At 53.4% G+C, this 11,798-nt stretch overlaps 2 protein-coding genes across 2 annotated transcripts in view; both read right to left on the bottom strand.

Moving 5' to 3' along the window:
- Positions 1 to 6,461: 6,461 nt before the first annotated feature.
- SDF2L1 (stromal cell derived factor 2 like 1) lies at positions 6,462 to 8,509 on the bottom strand. Its single transcript, XM_003942641.4, has 3 exons — positions 8,244 to 8,509; positions 7,693 to 7,889; positions 6,462 to 6,863 (listed from the first exon to the last, which is right to left on the bottom strand). Exons 1-3 carry the CDS (start codon positions 8,428 to 8,430, stop codon positions 6,582 to 6,584), a joined length of 666 nt encoding a protein of 221 aa, XP_003942690.3. The 5' UTR covers positions 8,431 to 8,509; the 3' UTR covers positions 6,462 to 6,581.
- Positions 8,510 to 10,038: 1,529 nt separating this feature from the next.
- CCDC116 (coiled-coil domain containing 116) overlaps positions 10,039 to 11,798 on the bottom strand; it is a 27,969-nt gene continuing 26,209 nt past the window's right edge. Inside the window, exon 5 of the mRNA XM_010330466.3 lies at positions 10,039 to 11,700. Coding sequence (XP_010328768.1) covers positions 10,993 to 11,700 — 708 coding nt within the window. The 3' untranslated portion in view covers positions 10,039 to 10,992. The remainder of the gene's footprint in view (positions 11,701 to 11,798) is intronic.

The raw sequence follows: 11,798 nt of genomic DNA, 5'->3' as shown, positions 1-11,798 counted from the left end.
TGATGGGATCATGGGGGCATTTCCCCCATGCTGTTTTCGCAATAGTGACGTTCTCACGATATCTGATGGTTTTAAACGTGGCAGTTTCTGGCCAGGCACGGTAGCTCTCGCCTATAATCCCAGCACTTTGGGAGGCTGAGGCAGATCACCTGAGGTTGGGAGTTCAAGACCGGACTGACCAACATGGAGAAACCAACACGGAGAAACCCTGTCTCTACCAAAAATACAAAATTAGCCAGGCATGGTGGCGCATGCCTGTAATCCCAGCTACTCGGGAGGCTGAGGCAGGAGAATAGCTTGAACCCTGGAGACGAAGTCTTGCCATTGCACTCCAGCCTGGGCAATAAGAGCAAAACTCCGTCTCAAAAAAAAAAAAAAAAAAAAAAAAAAGTGGGAGTTTCCCAGCCTGGCCAACAAGGTGAAACCCCAGCTCTACTAACAACACAAACATTAGCCAGATGTGGTGGTACACGCCTATAGTACCAGCTACTCGGTAGGCTGAGGCAGAAGATTTGCTTTAATTTGGGAGGTGGAGGTGGCAATGAGCCAATATCACACCAGCCAGGGTGACACAGCAAGACTCTGTCTCAAAAAAAAAGTGGCAGTTTCCCCTGCTCACTTTCTCTCCTGTCACCCTATAAGACATGACTTACTTTCCCTTTGCCTTCTGCCATGACTGTAAGTTTCCTGAGGCCTCTCTGTGAGTTAATTAAATCCTTTTTGTTTATAAATTACCCAGTCTCAGCCGGGCGCGGTGGCTCAAGCCTGTAATCCCAGCACTTTGGGAAGCCGAGGCGGGTGGATCACGAGGTCGAGAGATCGAGGCCATCCTGGTCAACATGGTGAAACCCCGTCTCTACTAAAAATACAAAAAATTAGCTGGGCGTGGTGGCGCGTGCCTGTAATCCCAGCTACTTAGGAGGCTGAGGCAGGAGAATTGCCTGAGCCCGGGAGGCGGAGGTTGCGGTGAGCCGAGATCGCGCCATTGCACTCCAGCCTGGGTAACAACAGCGAAACTCCGTCTCAAAAAAAAAAAATAAATAAATAAATAAATTACCCAGTCTCAATTAGTAGGTTTTTTTTTGTTTTTGTTTTTGTTTTAAACTGAGACAGAGTTTCACTCCTGTCACCCAGGCTGGAGTTCAATTGCGCGATCTTGGCTTACTGCAACCTCTGCTTCCCAGATTCAAGCAATTCTTCTGCCTCAGCCTCCTAAGTAGCTGGGATTACAGATGCCCACCACTACTCCCAGCTAATTTTTGAATTTTTAGTAGAGACAAGGTTTCATCATGTTGGCCAGGCTGGTCTCAAACTCCTGCCCTCAGGTGATCCGCCTCTGACTCCCAAAAGCATGGGCCACTGTGCCCAGCCTCAGGTAGGATCTTATTTTATTTTATTTATTTATTTTTTGAGATGGAGTTTCGCTCTTGTTACCCAGGCTGGAGTGCAGTGGCGCGATATCAGCGCACCGCAACCTCCGCCTCCCGGGTTCAAGCAATTCTCCCGCCTCAGCCTTCCAAGTAGCTGGGACTACAGGTGCATACCACCGCGCCCAGCTGATTTTTTTGTATTTTCAGTAGAGATGGGGTTTCACCATGTTGACCAGGATGGTCTCGATCTCTTGACTTCATGATCCACCCGCCTCGGCCTCCCAAAGTGCTGGGATTATAGGCGTGAGCCTTATTTATTTATTTTTTGAGACAGAGTCTTGCTCTCGGCTTGATCTTGGCTCACTGAAATCTCCGCCTCCTGGGTTCAAGCAGTTTTCCTGCCTCAGCCTCCCGAGTAGCTGGGACTACAGGTGTGCACCACCACGCCCAGCTAATTTTTTTGTACTTTTAGTAGAGACGGGGTTTCACTATATTGGCCAGGATGGTCTCGATCTCCTGACCTCATGATCTGCCTGCCTCGGCCTCCCAAAGTGCTGAGAAGACAGACATGAGCCACCTTGCCCAGCCAGGTAGTATCTTTATAGCAGTGTGAGAAAAGATTGATATATAGGATGTAGTCCACCTTGTTGGTGCCCCACCCACATCCCCTTGGCACTCACCTCTACAGAAAGGATGCTCATGGCCAGCACCTGAGGCTCAGCGTGGGGACCTTATTTTGGCTTCAGAAGTCCCTTACCCACCTTACAAGGCAAGTGCAAAGTGCTACAAAGTGGGTCTCCCTACCCACTCAGCAGACCCAGCCTGTGAGGGAAACTACTTTGGGTGGTAAGTACCTCGCTTCCTCACCCGTTAGGTGGGATAGCTTTTATTTATTTATTGAGACAGACTTTCACTCTGTCATCCAAGCTGGAATGCAGTGGCACAATCTTGACTCACTGCAGCCTCCACCTCCTGGGTTCAGGCAATTCTCGTGCCTCAGCCACCCAAGTAGCTGGGATTACAGGCATGCACCATTATGCCCGGCTAATTTTTGTATGTTTTTAGAAGAGCTGGGGTTTCACCTTGTTGGCCAGATTGGTCTTGAACTCCTAGCTTCAAGTGATCCACCTGCCTTGGTCTCCGAATGTGCTGGGATTACAGGTGAGAGCCACTGCACCCAGCCGGGTGGGGTAACTTTGATGCACGCTCTGCACTGGGTGCCAGAGATCCCCAATGGCATTGAGCTTCAGTTGCCCACAGGAGTAACCTGCTCAATAATGCACCCTTCACTGGCTTCTTTCCCTTCCCCTCTCACAGCCCCATTCCTCTGTGCCAGCATTTTCTGGATTCATCTCCCGATAATATACTTCCATTCAAATCCTCTCAGGTCAGATGAGTGATGGGAGAGGTGGACAGACTTGTAGATGATACTCAAGAAGTTTAACATTGAAGCCGGGTGCAGTGGCTCCCATTCCAGCACTTTAAGAAGCCAAGGTGGGGCCGGGCGCAGTGGTTCACGCCCGTAATCCTAGCACTTTGGAAGGCCGAGGTGGGCAGATCACCTGAGGTCAGGAGTTCGAGACCAGCCTGGCCAACATGGCAAAAGACCATCTCTACTAAAAATACAAAAATTATCCAGGTGTGGTGGCACATACCTGTAATCCCAGCTATTCAGGAGGCTAGGCAGGAAAATTACTTGAACTGGGGAGGCGGAGGTTGTATTGAGCCACTGCACCCTAGCTTGGGTGACAGAATGAGACTCTGTCTGAAAAAAAAAAGAAGAAGCCCAAGGATCACTTGAGCCCAGGACTTTGAGACCAACCTGGGCAACATAGCAAAACCCTATCTCTACAAAAAATTTAACAATTAGGGCCGGGCGCGGTGGCTCAAGCCTGTAATCCCAGCACTTTGGGAGGCCGAGGCTGGTGGATCACGAGGTCAAAAGATCGAGACCATCCTGGTCAACATGGTGAAACCCCGTCTCTACTAAAAATACAAAACATTAGCTGGGCATGGTGGCACGTGCCTGTAATCCCAGCTACTCAGGAGGCTGAGGCAGGAGAATTGCCTGAACCCAGGAGGCGGAGGTTGCGGTGAGCCGAGATCGCGCCATTGCACTCCAGCCTGGGTAACAAGAGTGAAACTCCGTCTAAAAAAAAAAAAAAAAAAAAAAATTTAACAATTAGCCAGGTGTGGTATGGAATGCCTGTGGTCCAAGCTATTCAGGAGGCTGAGGTGGGAGGACCTCTTAAGTCCAGGAGGTAAAGGCTGCAGTGAGCTGTGACTGTGCCACTATACTCCAGCCTGGGTGACAGGGCAAGATCCCATCTCCCCAAAAAAGGCTGAGATGGGAGAATTGCTTGAGCCCAGGAGTCTAAACTCACAATTGGCTAGAGCTTTTCTCGAATCTCCTCATCCCACCCTGAGGCTTTTTTTTTTTTTAAAGAGACAGAGTCTCTGTTGCCCAGCTGGAATTCAGTGGCACCATGAGAGCTCACTGCAGCCTCCAACTTTTGGGCTCAAGTGATCCTTCCATTGGAGCTTTCCAAAGCACTGAAATTACAGGTATGTGCCACCATGTCCAGCTGCTCCATCCTTTAATAAGGTCAACTGAGGCCAGACACCATGGTGCAAGCCCGTAATCCCAGCACTTTGGCAGGCCGAGTGGGTGGATCACTTGAGTCCAGGTGTTTGAGAACCAGTGTGGGCAACATGGCAAAACCCTGTCTTGAGAAAAAATACAACAATTCGCTGGGCGTGGTGGTGCATTCCTGTAGTCCCAGATACTCTGGAGGCTGAGGTGGGAAGAGCATTTGAACCTGTGAGGTGGAGGCTGCAGTGAACCAAGATCGTACTACTCCACTCCAGCCTGGGTGACAGAGACTTTGCCTCAAAAAAAAAAAAGAGGCCGGGCGCGGTGGCTCAAGCCTGTAATCCCAGCACTTTGGGAGGCCGAGGCGGGTGGATCACAAGGTCAAGAGATCGAGACCATCCTGGTCAACATGGTGAAACCCCGTCTCTACTAAAAATACAAAAAAAATAGCTGGGCATGGTGGTGCGTGCCTGTAATCCCAGCTACTCAGGAGGGTGAGGCAGGAGAATTGCCTGAACCCAGGAGGCGGAGGTTGCGGTGAGCCGAGATCGCGCCATTGCACTCCAGCCTGGGTAACAAGAGCGAAACTCCGTCTCAAAAAAAAAAAAAAAAAGAAAGGTTAATTGATTTCTCCAATGCAAGGTGCTCTGTCTACACAACTCCAAGCCTTTTCCAGCCAGTTGCCACCTCCAGCCTCTCCTTGGGCTCTTATGTTCTCCTTCAGGGAAGCAAACCATTATACTCAGTAGCTCCCAGGTCCCAGGCAGCCCTTCAGCAGCCCACCTGAGTTAGCCAGTCCAGGAAGCCTGTAATCTCTGCCATCACCGCTAGAGGCCACCCACATACCAGCAAAGCTAACAGGTATCTTTTTTTTTTTTTTTTTTTTTTGAGACGGAGTTTCGCTCCTGTTACCCAGGCTGGAGTGCAATGGCGCGATCTCGGCTCACCGCAACCTCCGCCTCCTGGGTTCAGGCAATTCTCCTGCCTCAGCCTCCTGAGTAGCTGGGATTACAGGCACGCGCCACCACGCCCAGCTAGTTTTTTGTATTTTTAGTAGAGACGGGGTTTCACCATGTTGACCAGGATGGTCTCGATCTCTCGACCTCGTGATCCACCCGCCTCGGCCTCCCAAAGTGCTGGGATGACAGGCTTGAGCCACCGCGCCCGGCAGCTAACAGGTATCTTTATTAGGGCTCTCCAATTTCGTCTGCTCTTGACTTTAAGGTAGAATACTCTGCCTGCCCAAATTGTGCCTCCTCTTCCAGGAAGCCTTCTCAGACCTCTGTAGGTAGCAGTTTTATGTGGCTGCCTTCCCTTGCAATATTTTCTGTAGTTCTGTTATCTCATTGAGACGTTCAAAGGTTGTGGTGGTGGCCTGAGACGCTATGTGCCTAGGCAGGCTGGGGTGGGGTAGGGTGCCATTTGCACCAAGTAAGGGAAACCGTGATCAATTTCCAGCAGATGGGCAGAATCCTCACCTGTCCCCTTGATCAAAGACAGGTGTCGAGACTGCCACAACTAACAGGAGAGTGAGCTCCTCACACCTAGGTATGAAGGAGCTGGAGGGCTTATGCCCCATCCCAGCTGACAGGGAAGGGGGTTCCCATTCATCCTGCTCTGAGGTCTGGCCATGGCCCTTAATAGGAAGGTTCATAAAGCTTAGGAGCTGGGGATCTGGGGCCACTTGCCATCAGATGCCTCAGGGTGGACAGGGGGAGGCCCAAGGCAGCACTGGAGTGCATGGAAAACCACTAAAAAGCTTTAGATTGCACAGTGGCACCTGCCTGTAATCCCAGCCACTTGAGAGAATGAGACAGGAGGAGGCTTGAGCCTTGAAGTTTGAGTCCAGCCAGAGCAAAATAGTGAGACCCTGTCTCAAAATAAAAATAACACAACTGTAATCCCAGCACTTTATGGGGACAGAGGTAGAAGGATCACTTGAGCTCAGAAGTTTGAGATCAGCCAGGGCAACACAATGAGACCTTGCCTCCACTAGGACAATTTTAAAAATTAGCCAGGCGTGGTGGCATAAGCCTGTAGTCCAGCTACTTGGGAGGCTGAAGTGGGAAAATCACTTAAGCCCAGGCTGCAGTGAGCTAAGATCATTGCCACTGCACTCCAGCCTGGATGACACACCAAGACCCTGTCTCATCAGAAATAATAATTATTTGGGCATGGTGGTGTGTGCCTGCAGTCCCAGCTACTCAGGAGGCTGAATTGGAAAGATCACTTGAGCCCAGGAGTTCAAGTTTACAGTGAGCCATGATCATGCCACTGCACTCCAGACTGGGCAATAGAGTGAGACCATCTCTAAAAAAGCAACCCCTCCCAAAAAAAACGCCAACAACAACAACAACAAAAACAACAACAATAATAAAGGGTTTGGACAGGTTCAGCAGTCAGGCTGGGCTGGAGACAGTTTTACACTGAGGAAGAGATGATCAACTAGGCCTGGGCTGGCACCTCTTGGTCATCCTCAGGTTCACAGTGAAACACAATCATAGACCAACATTCTTTAATCACAAAGGCACTTGAGGACCCCTACAAACCCAAAGTCTCTGCCAAAAGCGGCCCTACAGACTCCCCACCTGCCACCCTCCATCCACCCATCTCCACACTCAGAGTTCGTCGTGACCTGCAGAGGGCTCCACACTAGGCTTGATGAAGATGCCTTCCATGGCCTTCCACGTATTGTGCGTGTTGGCACTGGGCATGCCGTGGACCTCACGCTGCCCACGGATGGGGCTTCCGTACTGCTCACCCGTGACCGACAGGAACACAGAGGTGCCCACGTGCTGGAAGCGCACAGCGGCCTCACGCTCCCAGTGCTGTCCAGAGCAGCGGACTGTCCATAGGTCCAGGTCATCACCCTCGCCGTCTTCCCCAAAGGCACTCACCTCCTACAGATGCAGAGGGTGAGGGGACAGTGGTCACCACAGAAGGCAGCATTCGCACCTAGTGCACTGAGCCTCGGTTCCTTCCCTGCCCTTCCCAGAGCCTCAGCTCCCACAGCTGCAAACGGTGACCTCATGACCCCAGCCCCCCAACCTCAAGCACTCCCTCCCCACACAGGCTCTTTAGACACGTGCACACACCATAGCATCTGTCTGTGCAGAGACCACTGGCCCCCACAGAGCTAAGGCCTCCTCCTCCACGTTCTCCCAGTCCTAACTCTTCTATACACCTTGGGATCAGCCTAAAATTCAGCCCTTCAGGCTAACAGTCAAGCTGTCCATCTCAAACATTTTCTTCCACCAACTCCCCAAGGGCACCCACTGTTCCATCCCAACCCCCTGAATTCCAATGACCTCCATGCATTGGCACAATCTCTTCTGCTGGCTTGGGAAGTCCCTCTTTTCTCTCTGTGGCTTGGAGGACACATTTTCAGACCCAGCCTGAGTTACTCCTCCCCTGCGGAGTTTCCTATTCCCCACCTTCAAGGGCTGTGTGGATTCCCCTCCTGGGTTCCACTTGCCTCCAGAGGAGGAGTGATTTAGACGGATCTCTCCGGATCTTTCTTCCCCTGGGTCTCCTTGCCAGGCCGGGAGCACCTGGGGGCGGGACCCTGGCAGAGTTACTCTGTGTCCCCCGAGGGGGCGCTCAGTAACCATCTCTGAAGTGAAATTTCCATTTCACGAAGAAGCTGAGGCTCGCACTGGAAGCCACAGCTCTGTCTCCGGCCCCTCCCACAGGCCAGGAGTCTCTCTGGGGGCTCCGGGAGGGGCTCACCTGGTTGTTGGACAGCGGCGACGGGAAGTGGTGCGTGTGCAGGTTCTTGCCGGTGAGCACGTGCGTGAGCCGCACGGCCTGCCCGCAGCGCACCGGGGACCCGCGCGGGCACCCGCCCTCCGAGCCGCCGCGGATCCGCCAGTAGCTATTGGCGTCGTCGGATGCCTCCACGCCGGTCACGGATTGCTGGCCGCTGCCTGAAGAGTGACACGCCACCCCACCCCACCCAGGGTCTCTGTCAATGGCGGAACTGCGGGACCCTCGCCCTGGGACCGTAACATTTCCCGGGGTACCCCAACATCTCACCCCCAGCCCCGGCCCCCATCTAACACCCCCCTCAGTCTTTGGGCCCGCAGTTCCCCGACAACTGTCCCCGCGCTCAATATCGTCGACACCCTCAAATTCTTGCACCCCTCGATCCCCCCAACGACTCTAGAGCCTCCGCCGCGCGGCTCCCGGACGGACCACAGACCCCCCACGACCATCCTGTCTGCACACTCCCGACCCCAGCCCCCGTCCCCGGCGCTCTCCCAGTCGCGGGCCCCACGCACCGGATCCGTATTTGATGTCGTGCGAGTGCAGCCGCACCCGATGGTGCGTATTGAGCAGCTTCAGCACCGACCCGCAGGTCACGAGTCCCGCGCCGGTCTTGGCGGCACCACCGCCGGGCACTAAGAGCCCCAGTAGCAGCCCCAGCAGCACCGGCCCGGTAGCCCCGCCGCAGCCCGCGCTCCACATCTCCCCAGCCAGGCTCCAGCCGCTCCGGCCCTTGGGCCGCTTCCGTCCCCACGGAGGCCCAATCGGGCTCTGACAGCGGCCGCTCGCGGCAGCCAATGGTCGGCCCGCGCGGGGCTCCGCTTGCAATGCCATTGGGTCGGTGCGCAGAGGGGCCGCCTCCGGCTCTCCAGAGGAGTAGTTGGGCGGGGACTGGAGACACGAGGAGGGTTTTGATTGGTCCACGCTTCCGAGGACTTACCAATGAATGTCCAGGGAAGGGCGCCTAAGTAGCCAAGCGGCGGCAAATGAGGAGGAGCAGTTAGTGAGGACGCCGACCCGGCGGCCGCTCAGTCCCTGGACACCGGCTCAGGATCCTAGGTCTCTGCAGGCACGTGTTCACGACGCCCTTGATCCTGGACTCCTGGGTCCTCAGTATTGAGTCTCTCCCCTCAGAACCTGGGACCGCACGGGCAGGGTCTTGAGGTTGCTGGATCACTAAACTTTGTGGTCACAAGTCAGTCACTGAATCGCCTGGTTCTTCAGTCCCTGGACCCCGAAATTAATGAAACCCCCAGTCATTCGGCTCACTGAAACCTCTGCTTCCTGGGTTCAAGCGATTCTTCTGCCTCAGTCCTCTGAATAGCTGGGATTACAGGCATGTGGCACCACACGGGGCTAAAGTTTGTATATTTAATCGAGACGGGTTTCACCATGTTGGTCTGGCTGGTCTTGAACTCCTGACCTCAGGTGATCTACCCGCCTCGGCCTCCCAAAGTGCTGAGCTTACAAGGCGTGAGCTACCACGCCCGGCCCATTCAACAAGTCTTTATGGATCTGACTCCAAAACACATTTCAAGGCACCTCTCCTGGGTCCCTGATCCAAGCCCCTCCATCGCCCATTCAGATATTGACCACTGCCTCCTAACAGGTCTCCCTGCTTCCATTATGATGCTGGCCCCTGCAAGGCATTCTCCACACAGGAAAGCGGAAAAGAGGGCTGGGTGCAGTAGCTCACACTTCTAATCCCAACACTTTGGGAGACCAAGGTGGGCAGATCACCTGAGGTCAGGACTTCAAGACCAGCCTAACATGGTGAAACCCCATCTCTACTTTAGTACAAAATACAAAAATTAGCTGAGTGTGGTGGCACGCACCTGAAGTGTCAGCTACTCAGGAGGCTGAGGCAGGAGAATTGCTTGAGCCAAGGAGGTGTAGGTTTCAATGAGCCAATATTGTGCCATTGCATTCCAGCCTGGGCAACAGGAGTGAAACTCTGTCTTTAAAAAAAAAAAAAAAAAAAAAAAAAAAAAGTGAGCTGAGGTTGGTGACTCATGCCTGTAATTCCAGCACTTTGGGAGGCCGGGGCAGGTGGATCAAAAAGTCAAGAGTTCGAGACCATCCTGGTCAATATAGTGAAACCCTGTCTCTACTGAAATGCAAAAATTAGCTGGGCGTGGTGGTGCATGCCTGTAGTCCCAGCTACTCAGGAGACAGAGGCAGGAGAATCGCTTGAACCCGGGAGGTGGAGGTTGTGGTGAGCTGAGATCATGCCACTGCACTCCAGCCTGGGCAACAGAGTGAGACTCCATCTTTAAAAAAAAAAAAAAAAAAAAAAAAAATCCAGGTGCAGTAGTTCACGCCTGTAATCCCAGCACTTTGGGAGGCTGAGGTGGGCAGATCATCTGAGGTCAGGATTTCAAGACCAGCCTGTCCAACATTGCAAAACCCTGTCTCTACTAAAAATACAAAAAAAATTAGTGGACGTGTGTGGTGGCTCATGCCTGTAATCCCTGAACTTTGGCATGCTGAGGCTGGCGGACCATTTGAGGTCAGGAGTTCAAGACCAGCCTGGCCAGCATAGTGAAATCCTGTCTCTACTAAAAATACAAAAATTAGCCAGGCGTGGTGGTGGGTGCCTGTAGTCCCAGCAACTCAGGAGGCTGAGGCAGACTCGTTTAAAGCCAGGAAGTGGAGGTTGCAGTGAGCTGAGATAATGCCACTGTACTTCAGCCTGAGCGACAGAGCAAGACTGCAGCTTGTTTTTTTGTTTTGTTTTGTTTTTGTTTTTTGAGACACAGTGTCACTCTGTTGCCCAGGCTGGAGTGAAGTGGTGGGATCTCAGCTCACTGAAACCTCTGCTTCCCGGGTTAAAGCCATTCTCCCACCTCAGCCTCCCAAGTAGCTGGCATTACAGGCAGCTACCATCACACCTGGCTAATTTTTCTATTTAGTAGAGATGGGGTTTCATCATATTGGCCAGGCTGGTCTCCAACTCCTGGCCTCAAGTGATCTGCCCATATCAGCCTCTCAAAGTGTTGGGATTACAGGCATGAGCCTGGCCAAGACTTCCTCTTAAAAATAGGTAAACAAACAAATAAATGAAATGGAGGCTGAAATCTCAGGACAAGAAACCTGTGTCTCAGCAACACAGGCTTTATTTCTGTGTCTTTCACTGGCTCCCCTGAGAGTCTCAGCGGAGCTCCTTGTGGGCATTCAGCCCACGCTGACTCCTGCTCGGGGCAGGGGCTGGTGTGATGAGCAGCAACTCTGACAGAGCAGGGAATCAAGTGGCCAGTGGGGACCTCAAGATGGGTCACTGTGGCCCAGGTCCACAGGGTGGCTGACCGAGGCCTCCTCTCCAGGCTCTGGGAGGCTCTGGACTCCATCCTCATCCCCGTCCTCATCCTGCTCCTCATCCTCATCCTCATCCTCATCTTCATCTTCAAGCTTGACCTCATCATGGCCCTCACTGTCCAAGTCCTTGGACCCGGGGGGACTGGAACCCACGCCAGTGCAGGCGGACACCGAGAGCCTGGGCTCCCATGGGCTGAGCTGTCGGCTGGCTGGCAAGTTGGTGTAAAGAGAGTGGCAGGGCTCTGTGGTCTGGTCCTGGGTGGTGTGGGTGGCCAGCTCCTGCTGCACAGAGGGTGTCTCTGGGCTGCGGTGGGAGGTGCTGAGCGGGAAGTCCTGCCGGGCCCTTTTGGCCTCCTCTAGCTTACGCAGCAGGCAGCTAAGACGGGTCTCTGAGGACTGGTGGATGCGGGAGTCTTTCACCTTCTTTAAGCCCAGGGAAAGGTCCCTGAGCACTTGGGTGACAGGGAAGGAGAAGAAGCCCAGCTGCTTATTGAGGTCCTTTTCAAACTGATACTTGCAGATGATCAGGGAGGCTGCCTGCTGGGTGAGGAAGTCAACGAGCTCCTCGTAAGAGCGGTTGGAGAAGTGGGACATGCTGGACTTCGACGAGATGGAGGGCAGTGGCTTCTTCTTTGTGAATCTGCTGCCGCTGGGGCTCTGCATAGCAGCCGGGGAGGGAAAGGGACACATGTCACACCTGGCGGCCCCATCCCTCCTGCCATCCAGTGACATCCCTCCCAGCCACCATACCCTTC

The sequence above is a fragment of the Saimiri boliviensis genome, chromosome 21, assembly GCF_048565385.1.
Source record: "Saimiri boliviensis isolate mSaiBol1 chromosome 21, mSaiBol1.pri, whole genome shotgun sequence".
NCBI classification, from domain to species: Eukaryota; Metazoa; Chordata; class Mammalia; order Primates; family Cebidae; genus Saimiri; species Saimiri boliviensis.
Note: the sequence above shows the minus strand (reverse complement) of the source record. Positions and strands in the feature narration are given on the sequence as shown.